Source organism: Mycteria americana, chromosome 15, assembly GCF_035582795.1.
Source record: "Mycteria americana isolate JAX WOST 10 ecotype Jacksonville Zoo and Gardens chromosome 15, USCA_MyAme_1.0, whole genome shotgun sequence".
In the NCBI taxonomy this organism is placed as follows: Eukaryota; Metazoa; Chordata; class Aves; order Ciconiiformes; family Ciconiidae; genus Mycteria; species Mycteria americana.
This window is the reverse complement of record NC_134379.1, coordinates 3,489,093-3,508,964: the sequence shown is the minus strand read 5'-3', so window position 1 is coordinate 3,508,964 and position 19,872 is coordinate 3,489,093. Positions and strand designations below refer to the sequence as shown.

The 19,872-nt window shown below is 43.2% G+C and overlaps 1 protein-coding gene across 9 annotated transcripts in view; it reads right to left on the bottom strand.

Moving 5' to 3' along the window:
- Window positions 1-19,872, bottom strand: part of BCAS3 (BCAS3 microtubule associated cell migration factor) — a 378,393-nt gene that overhangs the window by 103,284 nt on the left and 255,237 nt on the right. Inside the window, exon 24 of one of the 9 annotated variants that reach the window (XM_075517896.1) lies at window positions 14,078-15,049. The exons of the other annotated variants lie outside the window; for them this stretch is intronic. Coding sequence (XP_075374011.1) covers window positions 15,024-15,049 — 26 coding nt within the window. The 3' untranslated portion in view covers window positions 14,078-15,023. Of the gene's footprint in view, window positions 1-14,077; window positions 15,050-19,872 lie in introns of those variants that run through there. 9 annotated transcript variants of the gene reach the window in all.

Below are 19,872 nucleotides of genomic sequence, written 5' to 3'. Positions count from 1 at the left end.
CATCACAAATGCTTCAAATAAAGATGATATGGAGAGAAATTTGCTTTCTGCAACAGGATAATGCAAATAAAACCCCTACCCCAAAATACTGACTGAGAGCCAGCATGCATGCACACGTTTAATTAACGGCTAGGTTAATTACACCAATTTCATTACTAAGTGGATCAAGTTCAAACCCATGTCCTGGTTTCGGCCGGGATAGAGTTACTTTTCTTCCTAGTAGCTGGTACAGTGCTGCGTTTCGGATTTAGTATGAGAGTAACGGGATAACACAGGGATGGTTTAGTTGTTGCTGAGCAGTGCTTACACTGGGCAAGGGCTTTTCACTTCCCAGGCTCTGCCAGGCGCAGAAGCAGCTGGGAGGGGGCACAGCCAGGACAGCTGACCCAAACTGCCCAAAGGGCTATTCCATACCCTATGCTCAGTATATAAACGGAGGGAGTTGGCCATATGCTCAGTATATAAGCTGAGGGAGTCGGCTGGGAACCAGTGATTGCTGCTCGGGGACGGGCTGGGCATCAGTCAGTGGGTGGTGAGCAACTGCATTGTACATCACTTGTTTGGTACATTCTTTTATCATTATTATTATTATTATTATTTTCTCTTCCTCTGCTGTCCTATTAAACTGTCTTTATCTCAACCCATGGGTTTTTACCTTTTTTTATCCGATTCTCTCCCCCATCCCCATAGGCCGGAGTGGGGAGGGTGAGCGAGCAGATCTGTGGGGCTTAGTTGCCGACTGGGGTTAGACCACAACAGTCCTCAGGGTGTGCCCGGGGCGGTGGGAGGCAGCTGAGGTCCCCATGGCATTTCCACCTTCTAGAAGGGGCAGATGGAGGAAGGTGTCTCCCCCATAGGTTGGCTCTCCAAGGAGAAAATACTAAAAAGTGTAATTATTAATAATTTCCAATAGATGGCTCCTGAAGTACAGAGGTGACGGCAATGCTGAGTACCGATACCAGATTGATCTCACGACCAACAATTTTATCATACCATAAGCCAGTGTTAAACAGTACAGCAAAGCGATAACCTTAATCCACCTCCCAGAGGTGATAAACACCACATAAATACTGATAAACAGTATATACGGCAAGTAAGGTGTTACATAGCACAACTCTCAGAACAAATACAACAACTCTGAGAGCAAGTAAATCAACATTGTGACCAGCGACTACTAAACTAATATACTGAATGCTTATAACAAATTTGTTTTAACACACTCTGGTCAGATCTGTCGTTATCTCAACCCCTCGAGCCCCACGCTGGGCACCAAAAAGGGCTGTCGTGGTTTAAACCCCAGTCAGCAACTAAGCCCCACGCAGCCGCTCGCTCACCCTCCCCATCCCTGGCCCGGTGGGATGGGGGAGAGAATTGGGGAAAAAAAAAAAAAAAAAAGTAAAACCAGTGAGTCGAGATAAAGACAGTTTAATAGGGCAGCAGAGGAAGAGAAAATAATAATAATAATGATAAAAGAATGTACCAAACAAGTGAGGCACAATGCAGTTGCTCACCACCCACTGACTGACGCCCAGCCCGTCCCCGAGCAGCGATCGCTGCCCCCCAGCCAACTCCCCCAAAGGTTCTATACTGAGCGTGATGCCATATGGTATGGAACAGCCCTTTGGGCAGTTTGGGTCAGCTGTCCTGGCTGTGCCCCCTCCCAGCTTCTTCTCCGCCCGGCAGAGCATGGGAAGCTGAAAAGCCCTTGCCCAGTGTAAGCACTGCTCAGCAACAACTAAACCATCCCTGTGTTATCCCGTTATTCTCCTACTAAATCCAAAACGCAGCACTGTACCAGCTACTAGGAAGAAAAGTAACTCTATTCCGGCCGAAACCAGGACAAGCTGCCACATTGAAAAGTAACTTGGCAGACAAAAACGTTACCATAATTACAAAAACAACTGGTTTCTTGAACTAAGTAGTTCCACCAATTAAGTAATTCCGCCACGTGTAAAGCAAACCCAGCCTTAGCCATTTGTGTAGTTTTGACTCATTTTCAGCGATGTGCTATTTCTCAGCGCTGACGTCTACAAAATCCAGCACCATTACTCACGGCAATTGTTTCTGAGGGCGGATCTATTCACCCTGGTTGCCAAAGTGATGGGAAAACAAGTTCTGTGAAAAGGTCCTGGTACAAGGAAAACTTACCTAAGCTTTCAAATGCTGCTTTTGGTATAAACCTTGGAGGTTTGCAAAGTTTGATTACAGTTTAAAGAATACCACCCTTGCTTTGAACCTTTCTCCTTGGGATTGCTACAAAAAGCAAAAGTTTCCTCCAGCAGCGCAAGTCTCCAAATAGCTCCGAATTGGCCAAAACCAGAAAAAGCTGGACATCTCACAAGGAAACCTGGTTTTCACTGATCACGTTAAACAGGTTTGTTACGGCAAACCGTGGCGAACGACAAAGCTGCTGGCCTGTGATCCGCTCTCCTCACAAACAGGTACTGCTCAGGTCAACTGAGATTACTACAAGGAGTAGATGTGAGTATATGATATGATTCTATGAAATGAAAAGGCAAAGAACATTTTATTTTCTATTTTTAGCTTCCTACACCAAACAGAAATTCTGTAATTCTTTAGAAAATCAGAAAACACAAATACATCCCTGTTTTTCATGGCTGACATTTTCTATGCAAGGACTAGGGACCTTTAGAGTAAGTACTTCTAAGAATGTGCTCCTGACAACTTGCACGTTAATACTGATTGAACAGTTCCTATAGGCAGCAAAAGTCCTCAAGTGTTTTCCTCCAGAAAGAAATTACAGAGCTCTATAGGAAACAAAGAAAACCGCAGACATTGTATTTAGCTGATCTCTGCATCACAGTTTCATCTCTAGGGTGTTACTGCCATCACGTCTATAATAAGAGATTTCGCGTGAAATTCTGGAAGTCAAATAACGTTCCACCTATCGATGCATCTAATACAAATTCGTATTAAGAGGCTATCTTTCCCTACGTATATTAATGCTGAACATTTATCTGCTGAAAGAAGCAGATAAATCAAAAAACACTGCAGTTTGTAAAAGAGCACTGCTTGGGAAATAACCTTTTGAGCCACTGGAAAAATTCTGAGTTCAATCAACTTTATTTCCAGTACAAAAGCAATTAGATTTTTCCCATCAGAAATCAGATGAAGAAGTAAATTAAGATTTGCCAGTGATGGGAATTCTTAACTTGTGGCATAAATAGAATTTCCTTATTATTTTCGGCTATGGCCATCTATGTAAGCCTCCAGTCCAAACACAATTCGTGAGAGAAAAAGATGTATTACAGAGCTATCATAGCTACCTACATTTAAATTGAATTTTCCCCCTTCTTTTTAAGCAAAAGCTACTTTAATTAAACTTAAAACAACAAACAATCAACCCACAAGAACCAACGGACTTGGCTGCTGTTCCATTCACCCAAGACTGTACTGAGAAATCCGATTTAAACAAACCCCAAACCATTTGCATCCCTTTTAGCCTCAGAAGGCTACAGCTATTTTTGTGTGTGCATCAGCCATTCCCGAGAAATCAAAACACAGATAAAAATGCAACTTTTTAAGTGGTTCTTGTATGCTCAAGGAAACCATTTTATAAAGCATAATATTAATTAAAATTAAATAAATTGAAAATAATTCTGCTTGTTATAATGCATCTGGAGCATCACTAGTGGCTCCTGTAGCAATAGCCTCAGCAACAAACCAGTTCAAAACCTTTTCTTTCTTTTTTCCTTAAATAATGGGCATTTTTCTGAAAGGTTTTATCTTTTGACTTCCGGGATTGATTTAAAACACTCTTTACAGGAAACGGCCTGAGAGTGTCCGTAACAGGGAGATCGCCTCGTGGTCTCCTGCAGCAGCTACGGTACATCAGCTTAGAACGAGGGACCGAGTCTCCTTTTCCTAACGGCAAATACGACTCACGCACTACGAGAAATACTCTTTTCTTTCCCAAGTATAGCTCTAACTGTCTGATGAAATCTTACTGAGGACAACTTCTCACTTTGACTCATACACCATGAACTTTCTTCTTTTCTCTCTCTGTGATTTAATCTGAATTGTTTTAAGGTTAACGGGAAGATTAATTCACAATAAATCCACGATGCAAGAAAAAGAAAGAGGGTGGGAACTATAGTTTGGAAAGACCTCTGCAATGACAACTAACTCCTGCCCTGCTTCCTCTCCTTCACTCCCTTGCTGATCCAGGAATAAATCTGCCCAACAGAGGAGGGGGGGAAAAAGAGAAGATGAATTAGATAAGACCACAGATGAGAAAAATTAAGACAGGGAATAATATCCGAATACAATATTGGCTACCTAAAGTCTCATCCAAGACCGTTTCTTAATTAGCGTTTAGAAAATATTTGAAAAGCAAGGCTGCTGGACTGAAACGGTCTCTTGCAGATATAGCATGCTGCTCTCATTTATCCATGGATCATTCTTGTTGACTACTTCTTGGCAGCTGAAAATATATTCAGACTGTCTGAAGACAGGTTCTAAAATTTTAGATTCCCTCTGTCAACAGCTAGGTGATCATCTCATCTGCAATACCTAGTGGATCAGCTAACCTTTCTTTTCTGCTTTACTGCCAATGATATTTTCTTGATGGGTATTCCAGGTACTACAGACATCGGTATCTAGGCTGTAAACCTGGGTCCCTAAATCAGCAAAGCACTGTTTCAATCATCTCGCTATGGCACAAGGTGAATCCGTTCGATAGAGGAAAAAAAAGCAAGGACAGCAGATGGAATAAATAAAGGATTTCTTCTGGCCAGAAACCAGATACGGTTGCTTGAAATTAAATACTGCCATGCAAAAGACTAATCGGGGCATCCCTACTTCTTCTCAATGGCATGGCTAAGAACTAAGCAAAAAGCAGAGCACTGGGGGAGCACAGAGCAAGAACCAGACTCCTTCCCACAACTGGGAGAAGAAACCCTTGATCGCCTCCCATACACGCAGCAGGTAACCCCCAAAGGAGATAAGTCCAACCATCTGCCCTCAGAATCCAGGTTTTGGTTCCTCCTTCTGCAGCATTACCTCCTGTAGGCTCAAGGGTCCCCAACAAGAGCCAAGAGTTTTACGGAAAGCGGCTGTTGCCCCAAGTCCTGGTACAGAGAGAGAAGTTCTCCCTCGGGGCACGGCCGTGGAAAACTTGGGGAGCGTTTAACTCCAAAGCCCTCGCGTGGGGCTCTGCGCCGCGCGGGGAGCCGGCGCAGCCCAGAGCGCGGGGCAACGAGAGGGCAGGAGCTGACAGGCGCTGCACCCACCGCAGCTTTCGCGGGCCTGCGGCACACAAATACTCCTTTTTAAAATAGCTACAATTTAAAAGGTCATGTTGTAAAGTCATTCGATTAAAATAGTAATAAAAGAGTAAACATTAACTCACAATTTTTCCTTAGGTCCTTCTTATTTCCACTTGGTATCATTTCTCCCAGACTAAGTTGCACCTTATGAATCTGCAAGTTTATCTTGATTAAAAATCTTTAACTTCTCAGTTTTCAATGCAAGAAAACTAATGTCCTTCCATTCAAAAATGCCTGCTCCTTGCTCTCGTAACTCCCCCGGTATCTTGATTGCAGCAATTACATATTATCCATGGTATTTGTCACTACTGAGACAAAAGTACCCTGAAACACGGGGTAAAACTGTCACAATAAAGGAAATGAACTTTTTCACGCTTTAATGACTGCTAGCTTTTACACTATGCAAAGACGACAACAGATAACTCCTAGTACAGCCTGGTAAACATTAGCTGGTGGGCTCTTGCAAACATTCCGGATAGTCGTGACTGCTTAAGGTTCAATCCTTATTACTCAATAAGGTTTTCAGAAAATGCAAGCAATAAACACTTTCTTAAAAAAGAAACTGAGATAAACCCATACACAAAAACCCCACCGGGCAGATCAGGGAGAGCTGTAAATTTGGCCCTGCTCCACGTGAATTAATGCAAAGGCATCGATTTGTTCTAGGTTAATGATAAGGACTCTTTGTTTAATTTTAGGAAAAGAACTTTCATCTTCTGATTGGCAACCAGAGCTATATCTGACACAACCAGAAAGCCAAAGTTTGGTTTGCCGGTGACTAATCATAGCCAATCCCTCTCCGTAGGATGAGAGAAGGGCAAACAAGCCTGGAACGGTCAACAGCAGTTTCTGAAAATGAAACGTAACTTCTGTCTGCGCGTCCCCGGCCACCGACCCGCCCCAGGCCGGCCCCGCCGGGCCGGCGATGGGGAGAGGCAACCTTGTAGGCCTCAGGGGGTTTGGTGACAAGTTTGCCAATGGTTTGAAAACAGTATTGGAGATGGTTTTCCAGCTCATCTGAAAGGTGAAACTCAGATCAACTCCAGGGACCATCTAGATCCTGACCATCTAGATCACAGGCTTTTTTCCTAGCAACAGGAAGTACAAAAAGAAGAGAAATTCAAATAAAAACACAGCAATACTGTCAAAAAGACAGCAGCAAGATAAGGGAGATGAAACAACAAATTGCTTGTTGTGTTCTTGGTCCTTATCTCGGAGAAATCCTGGAAGATAATGAATGTCCGCTACAAGTGCCACAGCATCCGAGTGCTGGCAAAGCAGCTCCCTTCGCCCTCGGTCCTATAGAGCGTGGATACAACTGTTTAATCATCTTTATTGGCCCGAAATAGTATGTCTAAGCAGTAACTGTAATATTTGGCACTTAGTTCTCTGTATTCAAAGAGTTAAGCTATGTCCTATAAAGATAAAAATCTCCACTTTTATTATTTTGTAAGGCTGCCTAACAAATGAGGATCCAGCTGTAATTGTAACATTCCAAGCTCCGAAAGCGCCAAGTTTTACTAACTATAATTTAACTGGTCCAGTTGATGCAGTCCAAATTCTTGTTTGGATAATCAGCCTTTGTTTAAATATGTATGAAAAAAAAAAAAAAGCATAGGCCAGCATTAGCCCCTAGGCATGTCATGTGAGCTTATTACCCTGAAGCTTGCAGTAGCAGACACTCATGCACAAGAGGAGGATTATTTTGCTAGTATTACTGTTACGGTAACATATAATCAGACCTTCTCCCCCCAGCTCCCACCCTTTTTCTTCTCTCTTTTTTTTTTTTTTTTTTCCTTTCTCCTCCACAATTCACAAGTCTTCTTTCCAAGTTCAAATAAAGTTTAAAGGTGAAAAGGTCAAGAAAGTTTCATGACTGGCTGTTGAAAGAGGGAGAAATAACCAGGGTCTCCAAGTTTGCATATACTAAAAGCTCAACAATTTTGTATTTTGCTGCAATTCATAACTGTACAAATCCCTTTTGTTGGGTCTGTTTGGACTGAAATTAAACACTTGTTAATAATTTATAACTTAATATAATTAGAAAATAATAATAACTGTCAAGCAACTACATTCATTACATAAAGCAACTTGAGTGGCTCATTAGCTTATTTGTCAAAGCAACAATTTCTATATATTTTAGCTTATTTCTACTGGGAAGAGCGGTTAAAGAGCCACCCAGCTTGCTTGGAAATCATTTCTCCACCATCTGGGAGCAATTCCCAAATTGCTGCACCTCACCCACATCCAAGCGATGCTGGCTCATTTTAAAAGCAGCTTAAGCCTGACTTCAGGAGGTGCCTTAACAGAACGGGAGGAGGGATGGCCAGCGCATTACTGCTCCACAGGCAAACCCCGCGTCCCACAGCAACACGCTGCACGTCATTAGCTCTCCATTTTACATCCGAATGAGAGCGGATCAGTGTTCGGCCAACAAACTGACCGTCAAAATGAGTCACTTAAGAAACAGAAAATTCTTAATTCTTTATATACGCTGGTAAGGGACGCTAGCTCAGTAACGCGTGAGGGCCTGACGATTCAGAAGGTGCTGCTTTCCCCATAGCTTAACACGAACAGAAGAAATACTCTGGTTTTTTTCTGAGGAGTAAAATTGATTTCTAAAATGTCAGCGGCCTTGGTTCTTTTGGAAAGCAGAGGGCGGCTGCCTGTGCTGGGCAGTTTGGGTACTTACATTCGACAGAAATCAAAGTATTAAAATCTTTTCCAAATACATACAGTTCCCCTAAGTCATTAATACTGTTGCAAGAAATCTACTACGTTGAAGTGGAACAAAGCAAACACAACTACGTACATTGAGCCAGAACCTCAACTGATTAAAATCTATGTAATCTCACTTCAATCGTGTCAATATTCCTCAGCCAGAGTATCTAGTCCATTCCAGATAAAAATAACCATATAAATGTTCATTATAACTGATAAACTAACAGCTGTGATCCTCTGACATCAAAGATCACCAAGCACCAGACAGACGATCTTTTTTATCACTTTTCTCTCCTTACGAGTACCTATCCCAATTCTATTTTTGTTGCGTATTCATTTACGACATTAGAAAATGTCAAATTTAAGTATACAAAGCAAGGAAGTCCAGATTAAACAATTAGTCTCTGCTCTCAGCTCAGCCAGTCTGCCCAGATCCTGAGCTAGTGTAAACTGATTTGAAGTCAGTGGTGCCAGAACAACTTGCATTAGTCAGGGATCTGCTCTTGTTTTCATCTCTTTATCTGATATCATTTCTAATTTACTTACTGAATAAATCTCTTGCCTCTTCATTCCTTTCAACTCCTCCTCCTCCTCTTGATTTTGTTTCTTCTGTCCCATAGCCTGCAAACTGAACACATCTATTCGCAGAGAACCATCTTCCCCCCGCCCAGCAGCTCCCTGCATCGCCTCTTCTTCTCGCACCCAGTTCTTCCCCTCCTAACCCTGCCCTGTTTTGTTGCCATGCTTTGCTTCTATTTATTATCCCTCTTTCTGTAATATTGCAAGGAAGAAGGGAAGGGCTTCAAATATTGCACTTTATTTAACAACCACAACAGTTGCCAGAATATTGTTTAGTCCATGTTGAAGCTGGAGAGCTACCCAGCTTCCTCAGGTACAAATAGGCTGTGGGGTCCTTTAAAGTGACCATGTAAAAGAGAAATGTTTGGGTTTTTCTTTTTTTTTTAAATAAAAGCCTCCCATGCTTCTCTCAGAAATCAAATGGTGCCTACAGAGGAACCAGAAGATGATGTCATTCTGGCTAATTGGAGTAGGTCCTTATAATTAATCTTTTTTTAATTCTTGAATCATTAGTTAAATGTGAAAGGTTTTCCTTTTTTTTAAGTGAATCTTCTAAGACACATGGAGAAGAGATACGAATCGATAACATTGATCTATAACATATTTTTACCTGAGAAAGGATTACAGGGTTGGATCCTAACATTATATACCTAAAACCATTTCTTGTTCCACTGCCTTTGTAGTTCCAAAAAAAAAAAAAAAAAGGACATTTTGGAGACATAGGCCTTTATCCTCTTAAGTGCTGTGGATTCCATGCCAATCTCCCAATATAAAGCAGACTTCAGGCTTATACCGATGAGAAATGGTCTCGGAAAGATGAGATTTTCCACCACAAAATAAAACCCTTGCGTGGTGAACCATACCAGCTTCAGCACTACCTTCCTCCTAAGTGCTTGTTCGACACGGAGAAACACACCCAGCCCATCTCCGCTCTTCCCAAATGGAAGCGGTTTTACCATTCCCAGCCAGTTTTTCCAGGTGTAAAATTTCCAGAATTGTCACATGTACCTGAAAATCTGTAGATTTCTCTATTTTTTTTTTTTCTTATTCTGTACCATTTTGCAATACAGAAAATGGCACACATTGCTCTTAACATTAGTGTACAAAACTCGTTCTCAGCCGTGATGTAATATAGATAAAACCAGTATAAGTGACATATGATGAACGTACCTGGATGAATTCTTTTAAATCAGCAAGATATTTTTCAGAGTCGCCCATCAAAGATGTGCACCTCTAATAGGAATAGCCTATTACAGGGCATATTATAAAAATATTTAGCGTATTATAGAGCATATTATAAAAACATTAATTTTGCTAATTATCTAGCAGCTCAACAAAGATGAGAGGAAACTTTCTTAAACTACCCATTTGGTAGAAAGGTATTTTATCAATCATCCCCATATTAGAAAACACAGATTTTCAGGATATTTCAAAATCCGTTGCCAGTAATAAAATAGGACATGCAAGGAAAGGAGAGAAATACAGACTTAATACAATGTAACTGCTGAGGATTAAATTTTAACACCACCAAAGCCACACAAAAAAGAATGAATTCAAGAGTCAGAAGATTAAAACTGCATGTAGTCAGCTCGGGATTGGTATGCTACAGATGGAAACTTTCTTGACAACACGCAGTTTAAATTCTGGTTAGGATATGCTATGATTAAATGCTCCTACAATTTCTGAGTGCATCGCTTTTTTCCTACCGGCTACTGTAATACAAAAGACATCTCTTGCAAACATATAACTAGTAAAAAAAGTGCAAGTAAAAGCCATTTAGATTTCCAGCAAAGACATAAAAGCAAAACAGCTAATGGACAGCCAGGGTAGTCAAATCATTTCTGCAAAATCCATTAGTTACTAAAAGTTCTGGAGGGCTCAGTTTTTACAGTAAAACCTGTAAAAACTCAGTATCCAGTTTCTCTATTGGGACACTGAGGTGTGAAGATCCAAATGATGCTGGAACTGAACTTGTATATTTGAACCTTTTGAACTCCATCTGCCCTTCATAAATTACTTTACCACTAGCTTCAACACGTTTCTAACCTACCGTGCTAGAAAAATAAGGAATCATTAAAACAACCCAAAACGCGACTAACTTTATAACACTTGCAGTGGAATTTGTCTTTGTTCAAAAGACGCGCGCCTATAACAGCACTGCGGGATGAGAAAAACCTTCCAGATAGTCCAGTGGAAATAACATCTGTCTGCATGGTACTGAAAACAAAGCAGCGGACCCCCCTCCCCAAGCTCCGAACCATTTAAAGTAAATGAAAATTGCACTGTACAGAAACAGACAGTTGCTCCTTTCCATCTGGAAACGCTGTCAAGTGGCAGCAAATTCCACAAAATTCCCAACCGATACGAGAACTTAATTTTGCATCTCGCACAATCAACGCAAGCTAGCAGCAGCCCTCTGCTCAACAGCCCGTCAGGAGGAAAACATTTCGATTTTGCTTCCACCAGAAGTACAAGGAGGTGACGAAACAGAGGCACGGAAGCAGCGCTGAGAACGCGGTGGCACTTGGAGAGCTGTTTGGCCAAGCCTTTCAGCCTTCCCCTCCGTCCTGCAGGACGCGGCTGCCACGCAGCAGGGGTAGCAGCCAGCAGCAGAAAGCACTGCACAAACCCCGCTTTGCAAGGTTACGTCCCTGCCTGGTACAAAGCGTGAAAATTAGAGCGCTCGCGTTTACAACAACGGAACGGTTAATTGCACGTTTTAAAATAAAAACTTGAAACAGCCCTAAGTTTCCTACAGCCACGTCCTACCCCGCGTGTGCCAGGGCACAGAAGGGCAGTGCCATCCCTCTGGCTCCTGGCGAACCCCCGTCGCAGCCGGGCAGCAGAGTGCCTAGCAGAAATACTCGAGTGCGGCGAGGAATCCGAGCATCACTTGCCTCCAATCCCACGGTCCCACGTTTCCGGCGCCTAGGAGATACGGTTGCACCTTTAGGTATGAAGGGCAACGCTTGCTTCGCTACTGGGAAGCAGAGCAACTTCTGGGCGCAGCGTGTGCGGCCCCAGCCGTGGATGTGCCGCCTCATCGGAGACGGCTCCAGGCAGCGGCGAGGGCCACACGGGGATCCTGCAGGATCCACTCGGGCACGGAGGACCCATCCGTGTCTCTGTGTGGGTGCCCATGACTTCTGGAGCTTCTCAGGCCCTCGGGGATCTGCTTCCCTCCCCTCTGCACAAGGTGGATTGTGGATATTGGCGGGTCTGGCTGCTAACCTAAAACCTGGTGCTGGGTATTTTACTAGCATGTGAGAAGCAAACCTTCCCCTACAGAATTTAGTCTTTTTTTTTTTTTTTTTTCTTTTAGAGGCATCGTCATCTTGACCCAGAACTCTGGGTTTGAACCTTGATTTGTGCAAAGGATAATACTCTTGCCATCCCCTCTGCAATTCCAAAATCAAAAGCCCCATCAAAAGCGGTGCGGTCAAATAAGCCCTTGCACTTCTGCTAATTTTTCCCGCAACAGCTCGTCCGCGTTCGGTGTTACGCGGCCCCGGGGACGCGCTGCTCTGAACGGACGCGACTTCGCAACGCAGCGGCAGGGGAGGGTTATCATCTTCCCGCATCCACAGAGAAACAAAGAGGAAAGAGATTCACGCTTCCTCTACAGGAGGGGTTGAAATAGTTCAGATTTGCAAAATTAACCCAACTTCAAGACAATGCCCATTAAAGATTCTTAATTAATTTTAAGCTGCCTTAAACTGAAAGAAGAGATCCCAGAGGAAGGCTGGGGAAGACCAAAGAAGGGAACCCCGGTAAGATGGCAGCCCGGCTGCCTAAACACAATGTTAACTTCTTTCTGTTGGACATAACACGTGCAGCGAGCAGATTTCTCACCGTTATTTTTTGGACCGTCAGCGTGTTTACAGACAGCCAATCGTTGGGATTTAGGAGAAAAACTAAGACTTTATTTGAAGTCCGGGAAGAACGGAAGGGCTGGTTCACAAACGAGACAGCGCGTTGTCAGAAGCAAACCAGTCTGCAACGGAGACGCTGCTTTCTCCTACACCTTTCCTGCCTGCAGAGAGAGCTCAGCCTTCAGAGCTGCCGGCCAACGCCCGCGCAGGAACTCTTCAGCGCTCGTCCCGCTTCCGTAAGGACTTTCTCTGGGTTCAGGAAAGTCACCTACTTTTCTGTCTCAGATTTGTCACTTAAAAATGAGGAAAACTGCCCAGCTTCCTCTCTCGGAGGAAGGCTATGAGAAATAATTAACGCCTGCATGTGCTTTCAAGAGGTCAACTAGTATAAAAATACTGCTTTTCTCTTTGGATTAAAATGTTATCGTATTGTATCTGGACGCTGTATTTCAAGGTCTCTTTAAAATCAACTTGCTAAGCAGCAAAGGGACACAGCAGCTCCCATTTACAGGTCACCTCAGGTCTCCTGAGCCAACCATGCCCCGGGGTTTTAGTGAAACTCAGGAATTCCAAAAGCAAAGCACATTGCCCTTAGTACATAAAATGCTTCTGATTCACAGAATGACACAAATGTACAAGAAAAAAGGATGTCTGATTATTTTTTGTAACGGATGGCTTTTAGATGGATGGAATACGCTTACGCATTTCTTAAGCCACCAAACAGCAAGTGGTTTTTAACAATGGGCTTGTGTGAAGTGCTACTTGCTTATCAAAAAGACTCAGAAAAAGTATTTCAGGGGTTGAACTCTCACTGCGTTTTAAGTCCTGAGCAAAGAATAAGATGCTGTAGCTGCAAAAGTGTGTGCTCCTCCGTATTGTGGGAAGGCAGCCTGTCCAAACTGCCCGTGCTCCGAGACACCACGCTACCACAACTTGTTAATACTTCAGATTAATAAAAGTCGTATGAAATTATTTGACATTTAGAAACAAAATGAAGAAAAAAGGAAAATGACAAAACTTTGTGAGCGATGTAGTTTTCCCACAGAAGTCCATGTCGCAGTTTGCCTGTTTAAGCAATAAGGAATAAGACGCACGCAGCCTGGGCACAGTTAAACGTGTACTTGCAATTCATGAAGTTACTACCGCCATTAATTACGACTCCTAATGAGAGCTGATAACTGACAACGTGAACAGTCCTAGCCATACGAATGAACACAGGCGTTCAAAGAAACGATCGCTGAAGATCGTGTAAGTTAACCTCTTTTGCTTCCCACTTGCATGAAGAAAGTTGCGTGGTTTTGCATTCCCACTCCCCAGCACAGCCTGGCTTTCTTTTCCTCGCTTCCCAGCTCAGAAATGAGCCATGTATCATTTCTAGACTTCCGAGGTTTGGTAGAGCACTTTCTGAGGAGCACTTTGGAAAATGGTACCACGTTTCAAGCCAGAGGGACGCAGGTATAAGCCTTTAAAAAAAAAAAAAAAAAAAAAAAAAAAAGAGGCCAACAACCAGAGTGTTCATCTATAATTTTTGTTTAAATGTATTACCGACATAGCCTAGAGTGTTTCAAGTAATGGAAGAATCTCACTATCGTGCATGGGATCTACAGTCATTGCATCTCCTAAGCTAGAAAGGACTTAAATTTCTGTCGTTAAACAAACAGTAGACAAGGAACCAAACCCAAATCACAGCAACAACCCCCTCGCCGACCCCAAACCCACAGAATTTATCTATGTCAGAAAGCAAAGGTATGCACATCCAAGTTTTCATCCCTTGGAGCTCATTGGTTTTGGAATCACAAGCAGCGTCGACAGGCAAACGACCTTAACTAAGAACTACGAGTTCATCTGTTGGGTACCTTACAAAATAGCAGAGATCGGTCCTGCCTGATGCAAACCTTAAGTCATAAGGATAACATTACATAACGTGCAACAAAACGTTCATTTACAAGAAGGCAAATCTAATGCTTATTTTCTCGGAGGCCTGGTGATACTCTAGAACAGGTTATACACACAACAAGGTGGCATAAATGAGTTCAATATTTTTAAAAACATTTTTGTATGTTATGCCATTTTGTTTTATATTTTGTTTCGCTAGTTGTTAATCTTTGAGACAAGAAAAAACATGCTGCTGGTGAAGTACTAAATCACACCAAAAGAGCTAAGGTTTTTAGATGAAACAAGAAGCTGATTACACGCACACCGAGTATACCAGTCACTAAGCGTTTCTGGATTGTAGGGATAAGATACTCTCTTTGCTTATTACTGCCTTCTTGATCCAAAGAGATTTAAGCAACTGTTTTCAATTAGATGTTTTTAAGCTAGTAAAACTACATCCATAAAGACATATTTATAGAACAACTTAAATCTAGAAGAATTAAAACGACTACAAAACTGATGAATTCCATTCCCTCACCCCCCCCCGAATCATTTACTGACCATTAACGAGCAAAAAGCACTGCAATTTTAAGAATTAATCCACTGTCGCAAAATTAAATCAGATACACTAGGAGGGATAATGACAAACTGGTGGCTCCAGCGTTGTCAGTTTGCGGGTGATACAAGTTCAAGTCGTCTGTGCTAGCGGCCGCTCTGTTGGAACCAACACGAAGAGGAAAGATAACATTACGAGTGCAGCAGCACCAACTGAATCAATTCTGTCACTGAGGATGCAGACTCGTAATAAGTAGCACAGGGTAAATATTGCATTTTAGAAATGGTCTGACTAGTTCCAAGACCTCAGCATGTGGAAATAAAGGAAGACACAGTAATGAAAGTAAATGAAAGAGAGGATACTAATTTCCCTCTAAAGTCCTGAGCACAAGAGCCCAGCAGTGTGGCTTTGCTACACATGACTGCTTTCATCCCCGTTAACCTATGACGAATATTCTGAGATTTACAGGAACAAAACTGAGCTTTGATAGTTTTCATCCGACAGTTTTTTTTAAACAAAATTTGCCTAAAAACTCTGCAGCATGTGACTACAAATATTTGCAAGATGAGTCACCTTCTCTCCAGTCACCGAAGGATATGCAGCAACGGCAGAGGCTTCCCCACGAGCCTGCTCAGACGGCCGGAGCCACCAGCAGGCACACCCTCTCCTCCGTCAAAGCCAGAGCATCGTTAATCAAATATCTCCTAACTTCTATATTCTATACCTGACTGCCCCAGGGCTAGCTCTAGTTGGAGGCAAAATAACCGGTAAGGAAAGTGCCACAGCCACGGAGGGGCTTCGGCCCCGCCACCTCCTGCCGCAAAACCCGGCTGAAGAAGCTCGAGCCCGCCTGGCATCCTAAATTTCAGCTTCCCTACGCTTTTCTACAAGCCCAATTTGTTCCTACCTAAGCACGTCGTCATGAAAACTCTTAAAAGTCGCTGCACTGTTAATGTGCTTTAAGATTCAAATACAGCATGTAAACATACATATTTTATACATTTAATACCCTTCAGCCTCAGGCCATAAACACAAACGGATATCACAAAGCACGAACCAGTGTCTCAGCACCAGAGGGGATGGGTGCTGCGCCCGGGACAGCCCCAGACCCCGCAGCCGCCCTGCGCTGCACCGCGGGTGCAGGAGATGCTCCGGGTCAGCACGTGAATCTCACAGCCGATGCACGAGCCCTCGCGGGGAAGCACGGGAGAGATCTTCTGTTCTGTTTTTTTTTTTTTTTCAATTAAGACCCCGCAGCTTACATTTGCTTCACGTGCTGAAGAAGCACATGCTATGTAAGGAAATTTTAGAAATTATTTTAGGTGAATTAACCTATAGAGTTACACACAGGGTCTAGTTTTAGGGAAACTCGTCAACCCTGAAGCACGGAAGCACTCTTTAATGGCTATGCAGTACCTTGCCTGTCCCCAGACATGCAAGATAAAAATATATTTGTTTTACATCTGCATTCTGCCCATCCTGACAGAGCGACAGTAACCAGGAACGGGCAGCTGAAATCTTCTGCTGAGCCTCGGACAGCAGTGCCGGCCGGTGGCCCTCTGCCACGGCCTCTCGATCTCCGAGAAAAAGGGCAAAGCTGGGTACGAGCGCTTGGGGGAACCTGAGGTACCCTCCCTCTTCATGAGCTAAATGGAAATAAAGGAAAGGAAATAGAAAGAATTCAAGTAGTGACATAACCTGTGCCATCGTACACTGTTTTCTGTTCTATGCTGTTAAAGAAGCGGAAAGCCGTAGCGACGCAGTCATCCTTTAAATCTCTCTGTATGGATCTTGCTACGGTCCAAACCTGCTCGGAGAGGCGGATCCTTACCTGCTTACTGAAATCACGTAACGCACCCGGATAAAGACGCGTAACTACGTCAGATTCGCCCTGTTGAATGAACGTGGCTCCGATTTCTAATTGGTTTTGACCTTGTTTACAACATGTTAAGAAACAAGATTAAAAATATTACATTTTTGTTAATGGGAAACTCAGTAATAACAAGGCTAGTCAATGCCTTTTATTCACACAAGCGTCCTTCTGCATGGTAAAGGATGGCTCCTGTAAGAAGTTCTAACAGGATAAAACCAAAAGCAAAGTTTTATACAATTATATCCAAATTGGCAGAGCAAAACTATGAAATAGAAGTGAACATAAAAGCAAGTGAAATAACATCAACAGCGAAGCAGTAAACAATTTTGCCTAAGGCGCAACACTAACGCAAGACTAACTCCAAAGCATCAACAGAACCAACCAAGGTGACAAGCAATATGCATAACAACAAACTTAAACCAGCACTCGCTCCCTTTTCTTCCCTTAATCAAGATCAAACCCAACAGAAAGGGCCAACACACAGCAGCAGCATCTCAGAATCACAGAATCGTATTGGTTGGAAAAGACCTTTTAAGATCATCGAGTCCAACCATAAACCTAACACTGCCAAGCCCACCACTACACCATGTCCCTAAGCACCTCATCCAAACGTCCTTTAAATACCTCCAGGGATGGCGACTCAACCCCTTCCCTGGGCAGCCTGTTCCAGTGCTTGATAACCCTTTCAGTGACGTAAAATTTCCTAATATCGAGTCTAAACCTCCCCTGGCGCAACTTGAGGCCATTTCCTCTCGTCCTATCACTTGTTACCTGGGAGAAGAGACCGACCCCACCTCTCTACCCCCTCCTTTCAGGCAGTTGTGGAGAGCGATGAGGTCTCCCCTCAGCCTCCTTTTCTCCAGCTGAACAACCCCAGGTCCCTCAGCCGCTCCCCATCAGCCTTGTGCTCCAGACCCTTCCCCAGCTCCGTTGCCCTTCTCTGGACACGCTCCAGCCCCTCAATGTCTCTCTGGGAGTGAGGGGCCCAAAACCGAACACAGCATTCGAGGTACAGCCTCACCAGTGCCCAGTACAGGGGCACGATCGCTTCTCGAAGCGCACCACGGCTGCGGGACGAGCCGCTTGCTCTCGCAGGACGAGCGGTGGGAAGGGAAGGAGAAGCGCAGAGGGATAAGCACGCTCGGCTCTCGCTCGCAGCTCTGAAGCTGGTGACACGCCAGGTACGCCAAGCCTCTAGAAGACGACCGTCTCGGGTCGTAAACAAGCAGCTGTGCATGCATCTAACCCCGGGGTGCTAGAAGCCGCGTAGATACATAATGTCTGCAGTGTAGAAACTTCACGTGAGCTTCACCTATAGCGGATTATAAAGCTCTCCCACTTAAAGCGTGCTGTCAAACAAATATTGCTAATTCTGTAATTCCAAATACGAGGTTAGTACATCTTAGAAATTTCTGTTTTGATAATAGCTTCTGGAATTTAAAACAGATAATCCCCAAGCAAGTTCTGGTCTTGCTCATAAAACGCTTTAAACTTTTTTTTTTTTTTTTTCATTTTATACATTGAACAATGTATATAAACTAGATTACAGCATTTTGGCTACAAGTTTCTTCAAATAAACTAGGCTGAGACGTTACGTTAAAGGAAGTCCACCACATCAGAAGCATTATTCTGCCCCCCCCCCCCCCCTTTTTTTTTCCTAATTATAATTTATAATGAACCTCTTCCCCAGTAAGCTGACTCAGGGAAAAATCACTCTGAAAGGCATCAGCTACCAATGAATTATTTTTATTAATTAAGTTAGAGAAACAAAAACCACAGTGGTTTTCAGTGCTGCAACTCACAGCAGAACCCACAAGCTCGAAGGCAGAAAGACGTGTGAAAGCCAGAGCTCTGCTCGGAACGGTTCTCCCTTTACCGAGGGGCTGGAACGCCATGAGCAAGGGCTTTTTCCCTCTCCCTTAACCTAAGGGTTTGGTCCTTTGAACAGCTGCTTTGGACTTCATAAACCACCACAAAAGCCACTGCCTTTACTGCATTAAAAACTGAAATAATGGGTATTAAGCAGAAGTAGCTTTTATAATACACTGATATTTAAGTAGTTCAGCTTGTGATCGGGTTTGTTGAAAGCAGAGTAGATAGAAGAATAGAGTTAAGAAAAGCATTTAATCTTGACAAGTTTCAAAGACCTTGAGACTTTCCTTTTAAGTTTTAGCAGCCAAGAGATTCGAGTTTTACTTTTCACTTCGGATTTTAGACCAAGGGCATTGAGGAGAATCTCTGGATTTAGCACATTTGTGCGTTTCCCCGCAATAACCGGCTGCGACGGCTCCCACCGCACGAACCCCCACGCACCGGGCTGCTCCGCAGGACACGCTCGCAGCCCCGGGAAATCACGCCAAGCAAGATGGGGTTTCGCTGCTGGGGATTTCTTCCTTTAAACATGCAGTAGATGGAGCAATTCATAAGATTTTCAATAAAACTTTGGGATTCTCTTATTTAAGCCAGAATCCTCTTTGAACAGCGATACTTTATATAATGATCCCTATTTATAGCCTGCCTCTTCCTTTGGCCGTTCGCTCCTCTTCTGCTTGCCCACTCGCCGGTTTAGCTATTTTATCCCATCTCACACGCCTTTTATGGAAAGAACCGAAATACCTTAAATTTGCACACGCAGTGAAAAGGAGGCTTATTCACACAGTTAGGACATGCCTTTTCACGCAATGCTGGTTACTGGAAAGTTTAACTTTTGTTAAAGAGGATAGAAATAAAACAAAACAGGAAAGTGGGTATTTTTCTTACTTATTTCAAGTGTACATATTGTGGGTAATTTTTTTTTCCCCTGTGACACAGAATAGATACTCTTCTGGGGGACTGTAATATCCCTCAGCGTGTTTTCCAGCAAGAATGCAAAAAGAAACACTTTTTCTGAAGAAGTCATGGAAACTGGTAAATTGAAGACACAAGCCCTCATTGAAAACCTGTAATTTTTAAATTAAATTTACATGTCAGTGGATCTTTTGAGCTTCGTCTGTATGTTTTTTATAACGTACGTTTCTAGTGCTTTTTCCCATGGGTATTCTGCACTATTTCTAAACTGGGATTACTCAAGTTGAAGTGTGATAAAGGGCACATTATAGTTATATTAAG